At 25.5% G+C, this 25,393-nt stretch overlaps 3 protein-coding genes across 7 annotated transcripts in view; 2 read left to right on the forward strand and 1 right to left on the reverse strand.

The window, feature by feature from the left end:
- Nucleotides 1-25,393, forward strand: part of LOC145945600 (fatty acid synthase-like) — a 55,760-nt gene that overhangs the window by 25,274 nt on the left and 5,093 nt on the right.
- LOC145945534 (cytochrome P450 4c21-like) lies at nt 763-5,425 on the reverse strand. The gene is made up of 9 exons (XM_083054592.1): nt 5,242-5,425; nt 4,523-4,592; nt 4,160-4,269; nt 4,003-4,083; nt 3,586-3,680; nt 3,438-3,506; nt 1,578-1,755; nt 995-1,171; nt 763-917 (listed from the first exon to the last, which is right to left on the reverse strand). The coding sequence occupies exons 1-9, from the start codon at nt 5,423-5,425 to the stop codon at nt 763-765; spliced, it is 1,119 nt and encodes a 372-aa protein (XP_082910718.1).
- LOC145945404 (fatty acyl-CoA reductase 1-like) lies at nt 11,238-17,950 on the forward strand. 5 transcript variants are annotated; one of them, XM_083054378.1, is made up of 8 exons: nt 11,238-11,586; nt 11,950-12,156; nt 12,678-12,823; nt 12,999-13,108; nt 13,954-14,158; nt 14,557-14,805; nt 15,099-15,275; nt 16,954-17,950. In XM_083054378.1, exons 1-8 carry the CDS (start codon nt 11,251-11,253, stop codon nt 17,033-17,035), a joined length of 1,512 nt encoding a protein of 503 aa, XP_082910504.1. In that variant the 5' UTR covers nt 11,238-11,250; the 3' UTR covers nt 17,036-17,950. The 5 variants fall into 5 exon arrangements, with proteins under 5 accessions (XP_082910504.1, XP_082910503.1, XP_082910507.1 ...); XM_083054377.1 differs by lacking the exon at nt 16,954-17,950 and adding an exon at nt 16,326-16,935; XM_083054379.1 differs by lacking the exon at nt 16,954-17,950 and adding an exon at nt 16,326-16,932 and having other exon boundaries at nt 11,239-11,586; nt 13,954-14,146.

Genomic DNA, 25,393 nt, shown 5'->3' on the forward strand with positions numbered 1-25,393 from the left:
AAATTCTGGTAATTTAATTATTACATTAATTAGAAAACAAAGTATTATCGTTACACAACAGAAACATTTTGCTCGCTCATTTTAACATACATTTGCTAAATGCCTATTCAACTATTGCATAGGATACATTTGTAGATACTTCTTGTCTATTGTCTTGTCTAACTATTTGTGACAAATATTAATTTAATTGTTAACGTGTTATACATAAATTGCGGCTTATCTTTTCCCCTCCGTGCCCGTATAATATGCTGTATATAAAGATATCATATCATATGTATAGAGTGTAACTAAAAAAACATATATAAAGTATACCATTATAGTCTCTGGCCAATTTGGAGACGATTTTTTCTCATTGTTAGTGAAAATGTCGAGAGAGGTCATCATATTTTATGCATTCTCAATTTTTGTCATCATAACTAAAAGCCTTAAATTTAAATTCTATTAAAATTCTTCCTGAAATTAATTGAAAAATGTTATTTTGTTAATATTTTAACTCCACAAAGTTTAGTTTGCGAGAAGCTCTTCTTTTTCAATCATTTATAACTTGAAAATTATAGGTGCCTCGACATTTTCACTGAGAAAAAATCGTCTTCTTTGGCCAGAGACTTTGATGATGTGCTTCATATGTTTTTTCAATTACACCTTACATATATATATATATATGTATAAAACGAAATTTATATTAAAATGAAGCAACAACACACTTATTAGAATATAATATAATATTATATTATATTCTAATAAGTGTGTTCTAGCTTCATTTCAATATAAATTTCGTTTTTCAATTTTGACTTTTATAGGCTCAACAGTAGATAATGTCAAGACACTATGTAATTTTATTTTATCTACTTTGAATATAAATGTTCGTACCAAAGTTGCTAGAAAAACTTTCATTGAAATCATCGCATATTTCATGCCTGCAAAAGTTTAGAAGTTATATACAAATCAATATTATCGTAATATATGTTTGTTTTTGTGATTTGTTTATATTTACCTACACAATTCCTGGGTCCCATACTAAACGGTATGTAATGCTTATAAGATGTTCCTATTTTCTCAGGGAGAAATCTGTCTGGGTTAAATACTAACGGATTGGACCAATATTTTTCATTTCGATACATCGTTATAAAGTTTATGAAGACCTCAGAATTTTTTGGTAAAATAACCTCTCCTGAAACACATATTTTTGTATTTAAATGTAATTACTTATAAGAAGAGTAAATAGTTTATAAATAAAGCAATAAAAAATAGTCAAATAAAATGCACTTTTATTTTATTTTATTTTCCACAAACAAGGATGTATTTTATTTTTACAAAATATTTCTTGTTAATATATAAAATAAACTTTTTCAAATTTGTTCGTATTGATGTGCGATAAGCACGATTTCTTGTGCCTTTTTAATACATTTAATTTTTAATAATTTAAAATGTGATTATTTCTAACAATAAGTTACAGTATCTTTTACCTTTTAAAACAAATTTTTGTCGCATTTAGTTGGTATACGATAATAATTGTATACACAATAATAAATAGGCACATAAAATAATTACATAATTATATTTAAATGTAAACAAACCCATTTGTACATCTTTCGTTAGATGTCGCGCAATTATAGGAACGGGAGGAAATATTCTCATAGTTTCTTTTATAACACGATCCAAGTAATTCATATGTTGTAAATCTTCATATTTAATGGGGACAGATTTTGTAGTTTTTGTTCCATAAATCTTCCATAATTCTTTATACACTTTTTCCTATTATACGATTGAATATAATACTTAATTTTATATATATATATATATATATATATATATATATATATATATAAACATATGCAATAATAAAAGAAATGTAATCTTATTAATACTGGTATCGAAATATTGATAATGTTAAAGATTAATGTAGACATTTCTGTACGTTTTAGTAGGATTCTTAATTTAATTAAAACATTACACATAATAAATTTCTACTTTAGTGAATTTATAATAAATTTCGTACAGGATTATATTTTTCGTTTGCTCGCATGTTATAAGCGTTTATGTTGAAAAAGAATAATATTTATACAAACCGCACACAAGTTGAAGTTAGAATTCGAACATAACTGTAGCTATATATAATAATTTTATGAAAACTACGTTGGAAATTATTTTATAATTTATAGAACAATATGTCAAAAGATAACTCTGATAATTCTAGGCTGCTTTCGCGAGAAAATCAAAATGATCCAGATTAAAATGATCCTGTGCTGTGAGATTGGTCAAATCTGAAATTTCACTAAATTTCATTAAGTTCAATTTCAATGAAATTCAGTGAAATTTCAAATTTGACCAATCACAGCACAGGTTCATTTTAATCTGGATCATTTTGATTTTCTCGCGAAAGCAGCCCTAATTATATTTAAAGAATAGATAAACCTGTATAAAGAGAAATCAATGATCTTAAATCTTAATATATATTATTAAAATCATCACACTTTTAGAGATGAGTAATTTCTAAAAAGTTTTATTTTATAATTTATCATTACCATTCACCCATAATTTACCATTCACCCATTATATATTCAAAAGTTATTAATAAATTAAGTTTTACATAAGACACTAACGTGAACTGACACATTGTAACATTTAATATTAATTGTAAATATATTTATATAGATTATATTATATAGAATTTATATAGATAGAGATATGATTATAATATATATAAAGTGCGCATACTGAATAGATTAATGAATAGATGCAAAAAAAGAGTCAAGTTTTTCATAAAAACTTCTTATTGTTTTTATTACGTTCGATTTAGCAGAATGACGGCTCAAATGAAAGTTTATATTAGTAGATTAAGCCCATATTCTGAATCCTCTTTTATCGATAAAAGAGGATTCAGAATATGGGCCTTTAGGCTTTAGGAATATTATAATATTTAGACGAGCAAACCATTTAAAGAAATAAGCAATCCAAAAATTCCATTTTACACAGTTTTATCGAAAAATGGATATATACATATGTATATACACTAGCGGATCCTGACGTCGATAATGGGGGGAGGGGGGTTTTGCAAAATTATTTTATTTAATATTTTTGGTTTCATGATTAGATTTATTTATTCCAGAATCAACGACGTCGATAGCACTTTAATGTTTGTTTTTCTTTACTTATATTTTTTAAACAAATTCAGCAAAACTGTTTCTTTTAATTTCCAAGGGGGGAGGGTTTAACCCCCCCGCCCCCCCCCCAGGATCCGCTAGTGTATATATATATATATATATATATATATATACATATGTATATATATACATAGAGAGAATTTTTAAATTATTGCTATTATATGTATATGTATATTTTCTTATATTTTTATAGATCTATATATATTATTCGCAATGCTACGTTTTTTAAATAAGTGTATAAATTATACCTAAATAAATTTAATATATACATACTTGTATAACTGGAAAATTTGCTAACATTAAGACCACAAAATCTATGGTATGAGCGACTGTGTCGGTGGCCTAATAAATAAATTTTATATATTTATTTCTTTGTTTTTATATGTATAGTTACAATTATATGTAAAGTTATTTTACTTACCGCTATTCCTATAGTAAATATTTCATCCTGTATCATCTCTTGTGTCATCTTATTCTTATAAGATGTTTCCGATAAAATGCGAAAAAGCGATTTATCTATATAAAGAATGTAATTTTAAAAAATGTAAGTTTCTTTGTGCGTACATGCGATTGTACATGCACGTATATATTGTATAAGTGTGTTTATTATTTTCTCAATTTTATGGTAAGAATTCTATATATTTTACTTTGAAAATTAATATTAGAAATAATGCGGGAATGAAAAAATGACAATTTATCAACGAATAAAATTAAGCATTTTAATAATAAAACACACTTTAATAATATTTTATCTAAAGCTATCTAAGAAAAAACTCATTTTGTGCAACATTATAATTAGTAAGATCAAATAATACAAATAAAATAATAACAAACTTACGACTTGTTTCACTTTTATTCTTGGTATTCAATTCATTTAATGAATATATCTGCTGTTGTATGAACTGTGTAATAATAGATTGTATAATATATAATATGCTATGTAAGTTAGAGTAATATTTGCAATATTTACTTTATCTCTCTCCATATAAATAAATGTTTGAAGTTTAAAAGTTCTCGTTGTTTTCGTTTCGCAGCAGTGAGAGTGAATATAAAATTAGGATATAAAAATATATTTTTCATCCTTGTTCTTAAAATTTGTTTGAAACTGAAAAACATCTTTTTTAAATATTTTATAAGATGTAAGAAGGCATTAACTAATTGTGATTATTAAATTCCAACAATGAAGTTAAAAATAAATATTATTTTCTCTATTTATATATTAATAAATCTATTTATAAGAAATCTTTAATTAGTAATATAAATACATTTATAAACTTTTTTAATATTTAAATAAATTTATTTTTACGATTTATGTACATTTTGATATTGTATAAAGTTACGATAAAACCTTTTTTTACCTTGTTATAAATTTGAAATATTGACTGATTAAATTCGATATATATTCCAGTTTTATGTCCGATTTTGTACCTTTATAACAATCATATAAAAATAAACTTAATATTCAAGATACCAATAGTATACCTAACCTAACTGACTAATTATATTGAGTTACATATTAAACATTAGATTTAATAAATGAATGTGATATGTAATTTTTCAAAATAGAAAATAAATGCCTCTTTAACAAGTATTTGAAAATAACAACCAGTTGTGAAAAACTGTACTTATTTCATTGCTTTTGTTGATTGTTATATTTTTTGCATTATTAATTTATATTAGTGTCAAATCTTTAACGATCTTTTACAGCATATTTTGCATATCTTTTTATTAAAATATAAGAAAATAAAAACATAAAAACATAAAAACTTAAAAACAAATTGATACTTTTTTATACTTATTTCATAGACTTATAATTATATTTAAATTGAATAAAATATTATAAATCTGATTTTGCTATTACAAAATTAGTACATAATTTGATACTCTTTAAAATTTTAACTTTAAATAAATTGCGTTTAATAGTATTTAGTTTATAGAATGTAATTATCGTTGTAACGTGTAGGCTTTTTTCATCATTAGCAAATTTTCTCATTTTTACGATGCCATTTATTCGTTATAATAATTTTGATACGAAATGTTTAAAATACTGCAAATGAATAAAAATACTTAGCCTTACCGCACGCAGTAGACAGAGCATATTCTGTTATATTTTGAAGAAGAAAAACTTCATTCTCGTTTAATGTAACTTTTTCTAATTTGTCCGTAAATATTAAAGATTTTTCTACAAATATATCAAAATATTTTTGTAACATATTTGTATTAAAACTTGGTGCCACTATTTTTCGTTGTTTAGTCCACATAGATGCTGAAGTAAATTTTATTAGGAAGAATTTAATAAGAAGAAATTTTATTAAGAAAATAATAAAGAGAAAGAAAGATGAGAGATATTGCAAATAAGTTATACGTCATAAACCACTCTGATTTTCACAGATATTATAGTTTTGATTTACATTCATTTTTTTTTCTCTCGTATCATATTATATATAAACTCTTCTAAGTTTCTAAAATTTATTTCTTTAAAGTTTTGTACTTTTTAAACCGTTTTAAAATAAAAAAAAAAATATATCTTAAGAGTAATGTATATAAATTATTCGTGGTTATCAATTTTTATAACTTTGATATATTATATTCAAAAATATTAGTACTTTTAATGTTATAATTGTATAATTTCACATAAGTTTGTAACACTTTTATGCAAAGCAGTCACAAGGATTACATATAAAGGAAAGTATAAACTTTGAACTTATGTGGAACGATTTATTATATTGTTTTGGTTTACTGCAAAGTACGTGGCCGAAGAAAAGATTCCGCTTTTCCCCTGCATCCAAATTCCGAAAAAATTCTAATATAATACAAATTTTTAATCTCATAACTTAATTTTTATTAAAAAAAAAAAAAAAAAAAACTAGAAAGGAGGATGTTAAAAAAGTTCCTAATTTGGCCCCCAAAGGTGTAAGTAAGAGGAATAATGTTTTTTGTAGATTTTGATCTCTTGAATAAAACTATGAAAAAATTCGTTGGGTATAGAAAAGACCTTGAAAATTGAGCAACAACATGATGTATGGAGCTACCACAAAATGCATCTGTGTTTTTTTTAGAGGGGAAAGGAGGTGCATTTTATTAAACATATCGAAACAATCTATAATAATAATTAATTAATAATAATTAATAATAATAATAACACTAGTTTACAAACAATATTTTTTTCATTATTTTAAACAAGACAAGATGTTTCTGATAGATTTTTGAATACTAAACACGATGCCGCAAGCCAATTTTCACTAGCATGTTAGGTTTTAGAAGTAATTGAGGTTTAATATGCAAAAATGGCTTTTTTGCGATATTTGAGATTTATTTGTAAAAAGGTTAACACATTATATTGAACAAATAACAATTTTTATTCTGAAATATTAAAATATATTTCAAAAAATTTATTTATTATTTTCCTTCATTATTTTTCTATAAATTAAGCATTATTCTATAATTAAATATATTTTTGTCTTTTTAGTATTACCATGAGAACTCTGCTGCAGAAAATAGTAGGCACTTCCAATAAGCGGAAATGTTTTTGGACCAGGTAGAGTGTTTACTGTTTTAATGGAAGACTGTCGGCGACAGTAATTTAAGATAAAATAACTTGTGGCAATACATGCCAAAATAATTAGTACAATACTTACAAATATCATTACACTGAACAATGATAACTGCGAAATAATAATATGATTTGATATCTATATTACTATGAATGTGTGGATATCATCGACTAACCAATGCTTTTATTATGTTTTCCCCACTCAAATATATAAATAGACGATATAAATAAATCTAACATTGGCATATATGAATATATATTATAATGTACTTATTCGTATGCATTGATATGTTTTTTGTTCGTGCTGTGTAATCTTGCAGTTTTTATTTTTAAATAATTAAGGTAAATGTTCCAGTGATTGGACGTTTAAGGATATAGATTTATTTATTTAGATTTTTAATATATTGAAACAATTTATATTTCCAAGTATTTATATTTATCGGATAGATTGAAATCTCTACTATTGAAAGAGTGCACCAATATTTGTTTATTGAACATCTCAACATAAAAATTAATTAAAATATTAAACTATATAAATGTCCCAATGTTTGGACAAGAAAGAATATTCGTCCTAATAATTGAATTATGCTGTCCTAGTGTTTAGACGTAATAAGCTGAAAATATTTATATTACTTTTAAATTAAAATTTCCTTTAAATTAACACATTTTAATTTATAATTTGATTTAACAGGAGAAATACTTTGATTGTCATAAAATAAGAATTAAAAGTTTACTTATTTATGAAAGAATAAAAAAAAAATAGACAACAGACTTCAAATAAAATGAAGAGGTCTCAACTAAATAACATTTAAATTAGTCAATATAAATAAATAAATTAAAATAAATAAAATAAAATAAAAATAAATAACACTAAGAAATTTTAAAGGCCCTTCTATATTAAATATAAATATTTAGAAATTGTTCAAGCTGGTTAAAATTGAAATTTTGTATTATCTTTAAGAATTATCTTTAAGTATTCGACATTACTTTATTCTGTTATTATAACATAAAACCGAAACACGCGAGATCACAACATCATTGTTTCGGAACATGTTGATTCTTCTCTTGTTTTGTTTTCGCCGGATAAAGCGTTACCGTTACACCGATTTACTCAAAATCAGGAGATTCGCGCAAACTCCAGTCATCCCCTTCCCGCTTCGCCGAAGGTTCGAGATCTTCGTGGAAAATATTATAAAAGGTCAGACTCGACTAGCGCGGCTCTCTATCTGTTTTGTTACAAGTAGCAATCGAATCACGAATATCTCTAAAATCTGTGGATCGAAATAAATTCATCATCTGGTTATAATACGCGCTGTCGCGTTGAAATAAAGTGTCGATTAAACTCATCTATCGCGATTAATGATCGCAGCAAATTATGTGCTTGTCGGACTCGATAAAATAAACGTATTTTATCCAAAGTGCAACACAGCCTCGCAATTGATATTTCATTTCTCTATTCCGATACCTCAAGATCTCTCTCAGTTAATCCATCGACCTTCGGTTCCTCGCGTTCAATCAGCTGACGCTTCAGACCACAACATACTCTATCCTTCTCTCTCTCTTACAAGGAAAGGTACCCAACTGTCACTCACGGATTTTAATGAAACTTTGCACACTTGTAAAACTATGCAAAATAATAGACACGTATTTTTTTTTATGTGCGGAGAAGCGATTTTAAGGGCAGACTATACCACAAGTAGTAGGGATAAAACAAAAGAAACAAATAATGAATTAAATTCAATATACTAATTGTTATTGAAGAAACTATAATTATTGTATGCACTGTTAAATTTAATAAAAATTAATTCCGAATAACTTGTTTAACAAGACACTTCATGTACCTTTAAAAATTGTCGACCAATAATACTACAAATAAGAAAAAATATGATTTTCGCCACAAAGTACTCACAAAGTATGGGCGTTATATTTAATCAGCCATTTTGTATTTTTAAATTATAATGACAGATTCGAATTCTGCGACCCCGCAAACCCCATAATACCTCAAAGTTTTCAAAAAAATTGTCAAGAATGTATTTATAACGTGAAAACCCCATATATACAAGGGGTTGTTTCTGCCCTTAAAATCGCTTCTCCGCACATAAAAAAAAATACGTGTCTATTATTTTGCATAGTTTTACAAGTGTGCAAAGTTTCATTAAAATCCGTGAGTGACAGTTGGGTACCTTTCCTTGCTAGTCTCACGAGCTCACCGACATTGTCTTCTTTCCCGCCTTCGACACCTCTCGCTCTCTCTGAACGATATCGGCAATTCTAATTCGCACGTGCATATCAAACAACATGATCGCGAACAGAAATCAGTTGGCTATAAGAGCCGTACGCGGATGTCGGTGCGTCGATTCCAACGAAAAATAAATAAATAAATAAATAAATTGTTGATGACATATGACATTTAGGTTATCTGTGAATATTAATGATGTGTCTACTCGCTTAAATTGTTAGGAACAAAAATATACTTATATTTAAATAAATGTTGTTTGCATTATACTTACTAAATATGGATTAACGAAAAAAACCTGATAATTAGACTTGAAATACGTATATGTTTAAATACTAGTACAAATCTCTAAAATCGACTGCACCGATAAATAAACAAACAATTAATATATCGGCCAATGAATTTTGCAGTACCAGTGAATAAACTCAAGAATTTCAACGTTAAAATAAATTTTTTTAGTAATATAAAATATTTGTTTTAATACTGTTTACTTTTATTAATTGGAATAATATTTATTTATCTTTCCAGATTGATAAATACATACAATAATTACGCGCTTAAGAAGTGCACAGTGATCCTTAAGAAAATCTTTAAGAGAAGGAAATAAAATGTGAAAGTAGTCCAACTAAGATTGTAAAAGATTTTGTTTTTTTATCTAATTGTCATATTAGTGATGATCTTTTTGTCTTACTTCAAAATAAAATTATGAAAAAATATAATTCAATAATTATTACATTAAAATATTTAATATAATACTTAATAACAATCAAGATTTACTAGTTATATTATTATATTGTTAGACCTCGCCATAGATCTTCATGTTAGAAATAATATTTCGAAATTGCAATCATTAACACATTATCAATTCTCACCGCCCAGGTTTCAAAATTTATTTAAATTTGCGTGGTTTAAAAGTGGATATATACAGAATAGATCGAAAGAATTTCAAACACCAGTTGAATTTTGTTTAAAAAATTATTTAAAACCAACATGCGATATTTGCGGCGAAGTTGCTATAATTGCATGCGCATGGTGCAAAAAATCTCTTTGTGTAAAACATTTCTTTCACAATCATCATTTTTGTAATCAATATGAATCATAAATAGAATAATTAAAACAACAAAAAAGGGCAATGAGAAGTAATAAATATAATGTTCACATTATATATACTTATATTAACTTTTCTGATATTTTATACACTATATTTTTGGTGTGGGATATCATAATGTACAGTGTATTTTATATACTCGTATACTTATAAAAAAATTTCATATAATGAATAAAGCACTTATTAAAGCATTTTGTATTATATTATATTATATTATATTATATTATATTTTGTATTACATTTATTTATTTATTTTTCCTTTCCTTTAAAAATAAATATTATATTGAATATGTATATAAAACGAAATCAATCGTTAACTGTTCAAATATACTATTTTTGAATATTGTAATAAAAAAGAACAAATTTACAGGTACAGATATCCTATCGAATGTAATATAATTTAACATAATTAATCTAAAAAAAATATCTTATTAACACGTAGATATATCTCTTTATATATCTTTCAGAAAGAGAGATACCCTACATTTGTTTTGTACATTGTTCTCGTTTTGTATCTTGATTGTCGTTATAAGTTTTAATAAATTAAATTATCATTTTAAGAAAATAACAAATCAATTTAAGAAAATAACACTTTATTTTTTAAAATTTCTTTTTAATATTATATTCTCCTTGTAATTATTATAATATTCCACGTAAAATAAATTATCCACGTAAAAGGGCTTGTTGATGTAAGGTGTTTCATAATATAACAATAACATTAAATTCGTATTTTATATTTAAAACAATTGTCAACAATATTTTACAAAAACAAGTCTAAAAATTATTATAAGATGCAGCTTAAACCAAAAGACATATTTAATATTTCTTATCTCCGGTTATGTTTCTTTTATTTTTATATTATGTCTCTTATTTGATATTTTATCGGCTATTATATATCGGATTTCTGTTTCGGTACTTTAAACAATATCGGATGTGTTCCGTCACCTTTCTTTAACATTACATTCTTTATTAAATCGACGGATATTTGAAGATTATTGGCGAATGATACTATTGGTGAATAGTAAAACTGCCTGCATTGTATGTAAAAATTTATTCTTTTAACTTTGACCTATATTTCCGGTTTATTGATACATATAATTCCTTTTTTCTCCCCTCCTCACTCCTTCTCCCTCTCTCTCTCTCTTTCTGTGCTTAGCTTTATCACTTGTATATAATCGAAGTCTAACTAATGTTTAGTAACAATATCGACTTAAAAGTGATAATAGCGTTTTTAAGTACACTTGTATATATTTTTTGCTGTTGCTTCTACGTTGTTAATTATTTGTTGTTTATTTGCTTTATTTTAATAATAATGGATAAGAATACAATTGATTCAGCCAAGTCGATTCCGGCGTTTTACGCTGGACAAAGTATATTTTTGACAGACGCAACAGGATTTCTGGGTAAAGTATATTTCGAAAAGATACTGCGATCTTGTCCGGATGTTCGAGAAATATTTATATTGATGCGTCCGAAGAAAGGACTGAATCTTAACGAAAGACTTGAAAAAATGTTAAACTTACCGGTAAGTTATTTATCAAAATGGATATCTTTTTTGCAATACACATTTCTTTAAGAATTGTTATAACATCTCAATAAAAAAAAGTTTTTGGATTATGGATCTTTTTATTATGTTATGTCAATAAAAAATTAATTTTATAATTATAAAATTTAATAAAAAAGTGTATGAGATGAAACGTATTGAGAGAAACGTTTAGAGTAATTTAATGAATTGTAGACAGTCATAAAAAAAATATTTTACAATTTTTGCAAACATTTTACAGTTAAAATATCATGCCAAATATTCTAATAAATATTGTATGTACATAATATTTTTTAATTTTAATTATACGATAAATTACGAGAGGAGCAACCTTTAAATTTCAAGAAATTAATTCCGGTTTCTGGCGATATCAGTCAAGAAAATTTAGGTTTGTCGACTGTCGATAGACAAATGCTGATTGAAAGAGTAACTGTAATAATTCATGCGGCGGCAACCGTGAAATTTAACGATACCTTAAAATATGCCATTCTTACTAATACTAGATCAACGAGAGATATATGTATCTTAGCCGAAAGTATGAAGAATCTAATCGTAAGTAAATGCGGAATTGATTCTGCATATTCATGAAAAAAAATCTCTTATTGTATTCCATTATGTGAATTATCTTACACTGGGTTTGTATTTAATTTGCGATACACTAATATTTTCATTGCACATTTATTTCTAGAAATGTTTTTCATGAAATATGTCTTTCAAGCTTAATATTTTAAACATATGTACACATACATATATTGTGTATATATTACAATGTATAATATTTACAAAGATATTTTGAAGAGATGTATCGATATCTATTAATATAAATTATTTTTTTGTTATAATTGCATGTAGATTTTATTGAATAAGAACTGCTTATTACTTAGAGATAGAAAATTAACTGTATAATTATAACTCAAAAAATTGAAAAAAAAGACAATAATCTATGTACTTCGCGCTCCTGATATTTATATTTGAAATTGTAAACATGCCTGAATTTTTTGCTCCGAATAACTTTAACTATAGCATTTTAACTAAAATACAATTTTAATATTAATTATTTTTATCTGTTAAAGGCCTTAGTATATGTTAGCACAGCATATACACATTTGAATAATCCATTTATAGAAGAAAAAGCGTACCCACCTGTAGATGATTGGCGAAATATGATCAAAATGGCTGAGTCATTGGATGAGCATATCTTGAATATCTTTACAGTTAAGTAAGTGCGTCAAACATAAATATCAAATACATATATCATACGTATGTAAATTTTAAATATGTGTCAATAAGAAAATGTAATTATTCCCTTTTATTCATATTATAATATTCCAATTATTATCGATCATTTTTTAAATGTTTTAATTATTTCAATGTTTGTTTGAAATTATTTACAGATGTTTGAATACTATTCCCAACACTTACATATTCTCGAAAAACTTAGCGGAGAGTGTAATACAGGAATATTCGTTGTCCTTGCCTTGTGCGATTGTGAGACCTTCCATAGGTATGTAACTTTATTCTTTAATGTTAAAAACAGGATAATATAATAATATTACGTGACTTTTTTCTTTTTCTTTCTCTAATGCAATTTAAACATGTTAAATATTTTTTCTTTTTTGTTTTATATAGAGCATTTAAAAATAAAATATTTGCTTTTATATATCATGATGAAATACAAAATGTATGAATGAATGTAATATACAAACGCAAATAATGCAGAAAAAATATATATGCATCTAAATTTTAAAGCTTACAAATACTTAATAGCAGATTAAATTAAGCTTTATATCTGTATAATAGTTACTATATATAATATTATATCTAAACGTATTGTTTAAATATTATTTAAACGTAATGTTAGTTAAAACAATTTGTATAATTATTTTAGATAACAATATATTTAAATATTTAGTTGAATTTGCTTATCTAATTAAACATTAAGTTAAACAAAAATTGAAATTAAATTTTTAGGCTTGCAGTTCTTCGTTTTTCATTTTTATTAATAAAGCGTGATTTACATGATGCTTTTTTATTAGCTACTAGCTACTCTCTAATTCTACTAGTCTTTCTCTTTATTTTCTCTAATCAAAATATTTTAATTTTGCTAACTGCTAATAACTAGTAAAAAAGCATCATAAAATCTATGTTTAATGTACTAGGAGAGAGAAGATATATATCGCTCTCTTTATATATTATAGTAATATACACTGCTGTTTGTGAAAATTCCAACATAGCTAATATCATTATTCCTTCGTGGTGTTACAATTTTCACAAACAGCAGTATATATATATATATATATATCTAATATTTTAATTATAATAATTCAAAAAATATATTCTATTTGTTAGTGATAGCTTCGTTAAAGGATCCAATCCCAGGATGGATTGATAATTTTAATGGTCCAATGGGATTATCGGTTGCGATCTTAAAGGGATTAATGCGAATAACATACGCTAGTAGTAATATATCGTATAATATTATCCCAGTAGATACTGTCATCAACACTATAATTCTCGTAACTTGGAAGCTTGGATCGACAACGTATGATCATCAGTATATACATCAATGCATTTCTAGTTACATTAAGCTACAAACGGAAATTATCTTAATTTAAAACTAAATTTATGTTGTCATTACACGCGCATTATTCAATTTGCTTCGTTTTTTTGCATCAGAATTTAGAGTTAAGAAGTCACATATTTATTCTCAATTGAATTTACATATGACTTTCTCTGGAATGGAATTAAACTGAGGTTTTAAAAATAGTTTTTTTATAAATATATCTACATTCTTAATGTTTAATTCGTTAAAATATGTTGAAATAAAATTTTTAATATTCTGTAATAATATCTCATAATTTTAACAATCTTATTTAAGATATTATAAAATTTAATTTATAAAATCTTATATAAATAATGCATTGATTAATTTATAATATTATCTATTATTAGTTTCAGAACAGGTTCTACAGTTTTTGTTGTCAATAACACTTTTCCAAATGAAAAAAATATATTATTTCGTGAATTTTGTAATATAGGGATTAAAATTAAAAACGAAATACCATTCGAAAACATTCTTTGGATCCCTTATATATTATTTACTGAAAGTTCAGTTATGTATTATGTATTGACAATAATGTGGCATATCTTACCTGCTATATTAATAGATCTAGTTTTAAAATTTTGGGGACATCGATTTATGTAAGTATCAAACAAATTAAATATTTTAGAAGTCAGAAATTTTTAAGTCAGACTATTATTAAAAATGTAATTCATATATATGTTAGGCTGAAAGACCGAAAACGCTTACTGAGCGAAAAAACCGATCATAACGCGTTTTTGCATGTTCAAAAAGGCTTATGAGCGTTTTCGAAAATGCCACGACACAAATTTCGCGTTGTGACTGAATCTGAGAAACCAGAACGCGTTGTAATCGGTTTTTTCGCTCAGTGAGCGTTTTTGGTCTTTGAGCCTAACATATATACAGCATATAGGGTATTGGGACTGCAAAGAAAAATATATGTGGCCAATCGTGCTTTGCAACATTTTATGTGTAACGAATGGAAATTTGATAATACAAACAGTCGAGATCTTATGTCACTAATATCACCTGGTGACCGAGAAATGTTCTCGATCGATCTTTCTGATTTTGATATGAAAAAGTATATCAGGTAAATATAAATGTATAGCTTGACTTTGTAAATAGAAGAAAGAGACGCGTCAATCTATATTGTTTTTGTGGGCTGTCGTTTTTAATTAATAATTATATATGAAAACTTATATTTTTTTTAAAGTTTTATAGATATATATATTGTATATATGTATATATATATAATACCAGATATTACTCTCTTTTAATTATGTATCATTGTATTATTAATTGTATCACAATTTGATAATATTATCTTTAACTCTTAAGCAAATGACTTTTTTATAAAATAACAAAAATGAAAGAAAAGATAAAAATTAAAGTTTGAAAGAATGTTAAGAAGTTTGAAATAATTTTAAATTTATATATTATAAAATTAATTTTTTTCAATATTTTATTTAAATAATCTTTTTTCTATTTTCTTTATCATTTAATTTAGAATTTTTAATGAAAAAAGTTTTTATGTTTATAAGATAATATAAATGCAGATCAAATCAACTCATTTACTTACATTCATTTAATTGACGGAACAAAATAAAAATTATATTATCTATAAATTACAAGATACTTAGTTTATAATAATTTTTAATTATTTTAATTGTATTACAAAAAAGCAATAAAAATAAAAACAGAAACAAAACAAATTATTTTGCTTTACATAAAGTTTATACACTAGAATATTATCATGAAAAATATTTATTGCTAATTAAATTATACAGTTGATCAGAAAAAGGTTCACGAAAAGGTTCATAAAAAGGAAAACTTTTAATTTGAAATAATCAATACAAATTAATTTAACATGTAAACGAGTAACATATAATAGGCTTATGATAAATAAACTAATAATAAGCGTAATAATAAACTGACTTATATCAGATTGCTTATAAAAAAATTTCAATTTTTAATTTTGCTGAGAAATAATAGTATATCAAAACTTATAGCAGAGATTAGTCAACTTTGACGCTTTTCCTATAATGTTTATACATTGAAGATAATTTTAAGCTTAAAATATTTATTTAGTATTTAAAGATTGAAAAAAAATATTGATTTATATTTATTTTACCATTTAAAGAAATGGACTAATAGGTACTAAAAAATATCTCCTTCACGAAGATATGAATCGATTAAATGTGGCCAAAGCTCAATTTAAAAGATGAGTTTAAAATATGCTAAAACAATCCTTTGTCGTTTAAATATGAGATACAATGATATGTGAAAATTAACATAATAAAATTTTATTTTAGTTTAATATAATGTTATTAATAACACAGTGGAACAAAAAATCACTTTTTCTTTCTTTCCAAAGTGCAATAGTATGTTTCCGTAAGATTTTTTCAGGAAACATCTAAAATTCAAACAACCTTAACTTGATGAAAAAAAGTCATACAATCATGAATCAAAATTTGTTTGAAAGCTCTTGAATTATACTTTCAAATGTCGTTGAGTTTATTTAGAAACAGTTCTTTTTTGTCGCAAAAAGTGTTAAAAATGACCTAAAACGCCATTTTTGGCCCATTTTGTTTCAATTTACTAAAAATCCTGACGTGCTAGGCAAATTCTGACAACGGTATCGTGTTCAGCGCGAAAATATCTTCGGGAAACGCACTATCGCACTTTGGAGAAAATTTTGTGTCCCACTGTATAATTATTTACGATATTTGTAAAATGCATTAATTATGTGTATTTTGTTAATATTTTAGAGTAAAGCTATTTGTTACAACGTTCAAAGCTATTATCGCTATTAGTATACTGTGGATGATGACCCAGTGGATGTACTCTTAAACATTTTAGATCACTGACTTAAAAACTGTATGCAATATATGTTATAAATTAGCGTAAAATTGTTGAAAAAAGTGCATTTTTTATCCAATTATATTTTGTTATTTTTTTAAATGCCTAATTTTTAATTTTTATATCCAATATACATACATACATGTATATATACATGGTGTCCCGTAAAGACCGGATCAACGCTTAAGAGTAGATTCCTGGGATCATTTGGAGACGATTTTATCACAGCGAAAATGTCGGTGGAGGCCATCATTTTTTGCATGTTCCCAATTTTTGCCATCATGTACTTTTGTAACTAAACCTAAAAATTCTATTAAAGTAAACTTTACTTAAAATTAACTGAAGAATGTGGTTTTGTTAATATTTTATTTCCAGAAGGCTTAGTTTGCGCAAAACCCTTTATTTTCAATCGCTCATAATTCGAAAATTATAATTATTAGTGCCTCGACATTTTCGCTGAGGAAAAATTGTCTTCAAATGATTCCAGAAATCTATCCTTAAGCGTTGATCCAATCTTTAAGGGACACCCTATATATATGTATATTGTGTAAAAATTGCGCGGTATATGACTGCAATTTATAACAATTAAAACATAACGCAATTTATTATTCAAAGCATTTTCAAACATTGTTTAAAAATTACTTATTTTATAAGATGCTTTATGCTTTAATTTTTATAAATTGCTTATCTATCGCGCGATTTTTATACAGTACATATATAAAATAAAGAAAGTTAATGCATTAAAATATAAACAGTTTTACGCTTATTTATATCATTTGGCGCTACAAAATGCTGGTCTTAAAAGCTTTTGATGAATGATGTTTCCTTCAAACCTGTCAAACATTAAAAACATAGTTGTACTTATATTATACAGTTATCATGCAATACAAAAAAATAATTTTAAAGAAAGAGAAAAGTAAATAAAATATTCTTTATCAGATTTATTGACTTATTATTTTCTATATTTATATGTTGATACCCTTAAGGGTCGGCAGGCGACCCAGGCAAACTCCGAATTGATGTTGGAGACCTCACGCGGTGACAACGCGAAACTCCGATTTCAGTGTTGCCAACGCTGAGAAACTAACTCTCAGGTTTTATGTAGTGGTGTATGTCTGTACACGTACACACACCATTGCATTGCTCACGCGGACGCACGGTAGAGAGACAAGGATCGATAATCTCGTTATCCTTGTTCCTCTACCGTGCTGATCACGTGCTCATGCTACACGCGAGATACGGCCTGAAAATGCTTTCTGGCCTTCCGTAGCAGAAGGCAGTAACGTAGCAAGGCTAATAAGCACCCACGTTTTGTAAATTTTATATACGCTTATGCACATATGTGCGTATATTATATATAAATATATATAAAGATATATATATATCACTAAAAATTATATGTATGTTTTATAATTGTCTAATGATAAATAATAACAGTAGCATAATTGAGAGTGAATTAGTATACAATATATGTTAGACACGGGTACTTTAGACTTGACAATTTATTGCTTATACTTTTTTATCGATACTTTATGTATAGTCAGCGCGATAGAGAGACAAGAATAAGAGAACGAATATAAATTATCATTAGCTTGTAGCAATCATAGATTGACGAATATGTTGATTATTCTTCATTTCTTTTCGATTATTGATGTTATTGTATAATTTGCTCCATAAATACTAATAATGTGAAAAAACTTATGTCGAGTAATGTATGATGGCTCAATGCAAGGATGTTCAGTGTATCACCCAGTAAACTAGAGTTCAAATCAATATCAATTTTTTTATAATATATTGCAATATAGAAAAATTATAAAAAAAATATATTTCGCCGATTAATTTAAACATTTTTTGAAAATATTTTAATTATTTTACTACACACACTATATAAATGCAAAATAATTCAGAAAATAAATTTAAAAAATTAATAATAAAAATCAACATACCAGCTATTTGTGTGTGTGTGTGTGTGTGTGTGTGTGTGTAGCTGCAATTGATTTATTACTTGATTAATTTATTTACGGAATTATTTTGCATTTAATATATATAGTGTGTGTAGTTGTAAAATGATTAAAATATTTTCAATATAAAAATTTTTAAGTTTATCGCCTTAAAAAATATATTTCTATGATTTTTCTATATTCCAATATATTATAAAAAAAATTGATATTGATATATTTGAACTCAAGTTTTCTACGAGATTGAATATTCTTGCATTGAGCCATCATACGTTACTCGTAAGTTCTTACACGTTATAATAGTATTTATGTAGCAGAGAGAAAGAGATAAGAGAGAGATTATACAATATAACATCAATAATCGAAAAAAAAATCAAGAACGCTTGTCATATGTTTTGTGTGTATATATATAAACTTATATATTATATATTTTATAAATAAGTTAAATATATATATATATATATATATATATATATATATATATATTAGAGTGGCGCTTATTTTGGATTTTATCGAATTCTTTCGCTCCCAGTTGTCTAATTCATCCCAAATGGCTAAAAAAAGATACCCATGAAACACGAGCTCTGTAGCTCAATATTAAAGGGTGCCACCGACCATCTATTTATTTATATTTAAATAACATGGGTTTTTGAGTAACTTTTAGCTGTGATTTTTTTGAGAGGTAAAAAAAAATTGTAAAAATTTAAATCCTATGCGAATTGTTTAGGTATTTGACATACTTTCAGCAAGAATTTTGTCAAAATTCCGATAACATATTAGACGCGACTAAAAATAAATAATACTGACCAAAAATTCTTTTATACATAAATAGGACAGACAAAAAGGCAATTATGCACGCGAATCAAAGAACATTCAAATAATATAAAACTTCACAACAGTAATCTTTCAGTGGTTAGTAAGCATAGGATTGATTTTAACCATGATTTCGATTGGTCTACCCCAAACATTTTACATAACGAAAAACATATAAGAAAAAGAGAGATAGCTGAGATGTTTTATATAAAGAAAAATGACAACACAATAAATTCACATAAGGACATTGAGAATCTTAATAATATCTATGACAAAATAATAAAGGTCGTTTAGTCGGCAATAAACTGTCTGTCTAGCATGACGCGTATCAATTTTGACATAAGTGTATAACTTTAAGAAACTATGTAAGTGCAAATTAATTATTTCATTTGTTAATCCCTCATTAATGATATAAAATCTTGCTGTACAGATCACTTGATAAGGACCAAATATAGAGGTCGAAACGTTGTGATTTTCTTAATAAATATACTGCCAGTTTGGTCGAGAGATAAGGTGTCCATTAATTTGTTTATACATAAAGTTATCAGTTTTATTGTTTCAATTAAGATTTCACGTATTTTTATTGATATTTTTATTGATATTGTGTTAAAATGTAGTTGTAATTGACGAAGATCATACAAAATATATTTTCAAAAATGTTCAAAATAAACAATGTAGTGCTTTCAAAAAAGGGTCGCAAGAAGAATCACTTCTAACCTTACCAGTGAAAATACGCCAAAAAACACCCTTTAAAATGAAAAAAAATTAGCACATTAATTAAGATCTGCATTTAAACATACTTTTTGCAGAATAACAGTTAATAAACAGTAATCTATGCAAAAAAAGTATTTAAAAAATTGTAATTAAATCCCTATTTTATAATTATAACTCTCACAAACCATTCCTGCATAAAATAGGGATTCAATTATAATTTAATACTTTTTCCGCATAGATTACTGTTTATTAACTGTTATTCTGCAAAAAATATGTTTAAATGCAGATCTTAATTAATGTGCTAATTTTTTTTCATTTTAAAGGGTGTTTTTTGGCGTATTTTCACTGGTAAGGTTAGAAGTGATTCTTCTTGCGACCCTTTTTTGAAAGCACTCCATTGTTTATTTTGAACATTTTTGAAAATATGTTTTGTATGGTCTTCGTCAATTACAACTACATTTTAACACAATATCAATAAAAATATCAATAAAAATACGTGAAATCTTAATTGAAACAATAAAACTGATAACTTTATGTATAAAAGAATTTTTGGTCAGTATTATTTATTTTTAGTCGCGTCTAATATGTTATCGGAATTTTGACAAAATTCTTGCTGAAAGTATGTCAAATACCTAAACAATTCGCATAGGATTTAAATTTTTACAATTTTTTTTTACCTCTCAAAAAAATCACAGCTAAAAGTTACTCAAAAACCCATGTTATTTAAATATAAATAAATAGATGGTCGGTGGCACCCTTTAATATTGAGCTACAGAGCTCGTGTTTCATGGGTATCTTTTTTTAGCCATTTGGGATGAATTAGACAACTGGGAGCGAAAGAATTCGATAAAATCCAAAATAAGCGCCACTCTAATATATATATATATATATATATATATATATATATTTGACAAGTAATATAATTTATCTAAAACAAGAGAGAAATATTCTCGATGTTAAAAAATATTAAATCAATATTGTCAATCTTGCGAATTTATTATTTTATATTACAATATTACATATTTGTAAGAATAAGTATATCTATAAACTGTATATATGTACAATATTTCTCTTTTATTCTCCCATTATAAAATGTACGTGCAATTAAAGCTAGTAGAAAATAGTAATCATAATTAAAATTACAAAATTTGTAATTGCATGTATTATAAATAATATTATATCCCAAATAATTCCAAATAATAGGATATTTTAAGCGGTTTTTTAAATTTGATAGCTCAGAAAATACATTCTAATTTACTAATTAAAACAATTTAATCTTTTATCATATAGAAGTCAATGTTAAATAAAAATTATATGTACGTTTAGATATATAGTTTTTAAATAGAAAATTATTTTAAATTATAATTTTTTTAATAAGATTATATATATCAGAGTTTGTAAGTTCACTAGAATTCCAATTGGCAATGTTTTTTTATATCAAATATTTTTTTGACTGTACGGAAATTCTATAGTTTTGAATTAACTTGTATGTTAAACTTTTTCGGTATATTATAAACTCTATGCCGTTTGGCTAATTTTTAGATATAAAACACGATTATATTGATCTGTGAATATTTTAGAATTTTAGAATATACGATCGTGATACTATATATATTATAAATATTCACTTATTTTTTTACAAAGAAAGCTTATGACACAATTTAACGATTTTGTTTTTTACAGAAATGCATAAAATCGTGCAATAGTAATTGATAAAAAAGCACAATAAAGTATTGTTATCATTAAATCTAATTTGGTATTGAAATGTGTCCCATTTGTTCATGCACCAACATTTGCAATATGACTTGCATTTGGGCTTTGCCTTTTTTCTTTAATTAAAAATTTAACGAATCTTAATCTTTAATTAAATATTTATAACAAATAACAGATCTTCTTAAGTATATCCACATATTATATACAAAAAACTTCTGTTGTAACTTAAAATATAAAATATTATATTACTATAAAAATTAAAAATAGTGAAGCCTATATCTTTATTTTACAATAAGATCTTCAATAAAGACATTCTCATTAAAAGTTTTAATAAATAAACTTCTACAATGTCCTTTGATTCTTATATTGAAATAGAGCTCCCTGCTTATTTAATATTCAATAAATATATGGCGTATTTGATACATTATTTAAGATATTATATATTATTTAAGAATATCAGTCATGTTTTTTTATATAAATAAATATACATATTTATTTACTTCATTTTATAAAATATTTTAAAAATAATAAAACTCAAATATATTTATCAATTATATTAGGTAATTTCTTTCCAAATTATATTTTGTAAATATTTCATCTAGATGATTCGCCATAACGCTACTGTTTTGCTGAAAAACTATTTAGAAATAAATTGTGCAAATATATATTCTTTTCTACATGTATTGTTTTATGTATATATATATATAGATACATAATTGCAGCATTTCAAATTTCATTTAGATTTTGTCATAAAATGTTTTCCTATCGGGGTATATATTTCTAAAATAAAGAAATATAATAAATAATATAATTATAAATTATAGGTATACATATTTCTAAAAAGATTATTTCTCATTGTTAGTCATATTCGTGATACAAGAGAGACAAAGACAGAATGCGATAATCTCTCCTTGTCACTTTTGTCAGTATGTTACCACGAAAATTCCCCATGAGCTGCTCTTAGATATAGATCTAGTGAGATTCGTTCATATAAGATTTTGCATCGAAGAAGTCACGTAGCTTCATGAAATTTTTTTTATATATTCTTTATATAATAAAGCAGCCCGCCTAAGAGTCGGATTTTGCATTTTGTAAATTTTATATATGCTTATGCACATATGTGCGTATATATAACAAATAGTATCAAAAATTTATATATATGTCTTTAAATTGTACAATGATAAATAATAATGATAAAATAATAATTCGCAGAATATAAAATGATAAAATAATAATTCGTGAACTAATATACAACATGTAAGACACGGGCGCTTATTAGACTTGGCAATTTATTGCTTTTTTACTTCTACTTTTTTATCGATATTTTATGTATCGTCAGCGCGATAGAGAGACAAGGAGAGAACGAGTATTTTAATTCTTGTCTAACATGTAGTGGCAATTGTAGATTTATAGGCTAACAAATATGTATTACTTAATTACTTTTTGATTATATTGATGTTACTGTATAAGAATACTTGCTCCATATAAATCGTGTAAGGGACCCGGACCAAAACCGATAACCGTTCCATAACCGTTTTTTTAGTAGAACAGAAACCGTAAACCGTATTGAAATTCTGATAAATTTATAACACCGGAACCATAACCGGACCGTTAAATTATTTTCGGTTTACGGTTCTTTTCGGTATTTTTTTCTGTTTTTGCGCAAATGACGGAAGTGTCATGATAATTGTCTCCTCGAAGTGCAATATTATACAATTATAATTATAAGAGTATTTTTGTGTCGCCAGTGAAGAATAAAATTAAGCAATTATTGTAAACGACCCAACTGGCTTAATTGATCTTTATTAATTCGATATCATATATAAATATACAGACTACGTTTCGACTTTTGGTTCAGGTCCTTATCAAGTCTAAAATTAAAGGATAATACTATATAGAAGGAATCATTTTATAAAAGCATAGCGCAAACCAAGTTGAAAACAACAATTATTATAAAGTAAATGATTAAAACATACCTTATTTAAATTTTTTTTCTTTTTTCAACATGTTACAATTCTCTCTGTACTAAACGTTTCGTATAGATGGTAAAAAACGAACTAAGTTAGACATCCTTTATTATTCTATCATAAATAGGGTTTAAATTCTCTGTGTCTTTATGTAGGTGTCTTAATCGTGTTGTTAAATTTTTTTATATAAAACATTTCAGCTATCTTTCTTTTCCTAGTATGTGTTTCACGATGTAAAATATTAAAGGTTGTCCATTTAAAGTCATGTAAATATTCATTTCTATGTTTGCTTATAACGCTTTGGTTACATCATTAACAACTTACAATTAGTCGATCACGCTATTTTGTTATCTGATGAACATTTCCATAATAAGAACTTACATATTGTTAAGGGAATCTTGTCTAATAATTGCTAAAGCAAACATAGAAATGAATATTTACATGACTTTAAATGGACAACCTTTAATATTTTACATCGTGAAACACATACTAGGAAAAGAGAGATAGCTGAAATGTTTTATATAAAAAAATTTAACAACACGATTAACCTACATAAAGACACAGAGAATTTAAACCCTATTTATGATAGAATAATAAAGGAAGTCTAACTTAGTTCGTTTTTTACCATCTATACGAAACGTTTAGTACAGATGAGAGAATTGTAACATGTTGAAAAAAGAAAAAAATTTTAAGTAAGGTATGTTTTAATCATTTACTTTATAATAATTGTTGTTTTCAACTTGGTTTGCGCTATGCTTTTATAAAATGATTCCTTCTATATAATATTATCCTTTAATTTTAGACTTGATAAGGACCTGAACCAAAGGTCGAAACGTAGTCTGTATATTTATATATGATATCGAATTAAGAAAGATCAATTAAGCCAGTTGGGTCGTTTACAATAATTGCTTAATTATAATTATTTTTTAAATGTTCTGAAACGTGTATATATTATCGCAATAATGATAGCTATGAAGATATTATATTTTCTGTTTTACATATATATATATATATATATATATATATATATAAAGTATATATAAATTATATTACTTTAAAAAATTATTATTAATTTTTATGACATATGAAAATATATTTATATATGTATCTATATTATATATACCTATATCTAAATAATATATTTTTATGTATAATATGAAATGTTGTTTATTTATGTCATAAAA

The sequence above is a fragment of the Prenolepis imparis genome, unplaced genomic scaffold (assembly GCF_030444845.1).
Source record: "Prenolepis imparis isolate NDT839.2.m4 unplaced genomic scaffold, iyPreImpa1.0 SCAF_14, whole genome shotgun sequence".
Lineage (NCBI taxonomy): Eukaryota > Metazoa > Arthropoda > Insecta > Hymenoptera > Formicidae > Prenolepis > Prenolepis imparis.

Bases quoted from the DNA above. Each gene is read 5' to 3' on its own strand.
- LOC145945534 (XM_083054592.1), bottom strand. From the start codon at position 5,425: ATGTGGACTAAACAACGAAAAATAGTGGCACCAAGTTTTAATACAAAT. The intron at 3,507-3,585 runs GTAAGTAAAATA...TTTATTTATTAG, and splicing joins TATTTACTATAGGAATAGCG to GCCACCGACACAGTCGCTCA. The intron at 1,172-1,577 runs GTTTGTTTACAT...TATGTGTTTCAG, and splicing joins AACGAAAGATGTACAAATGG to GAGAGGTTATTTTACCAAAA.
- LOC145945404 (XM_083054377.1), top strand. From the start codon at position 11,251: ATGTTTAGTAACAATATCGACTTAAAAGTGATAATAGCGTTTTTAAGT. The intron at 11,587-11,949 runs GTAAGTTATTTA...TTAAATTTCAAG, and splicing joins AAAAAATGTTAAACTTACCG to AAATTAATTCCGGTTTCTGG. The intron at 14,806-15,098 runs GTAAGTATCAAA...TACAGCATATAG, and splicing joins TTTTGGGGACATCGATTTAT to GGTATTGGGACTGCAAAGAA.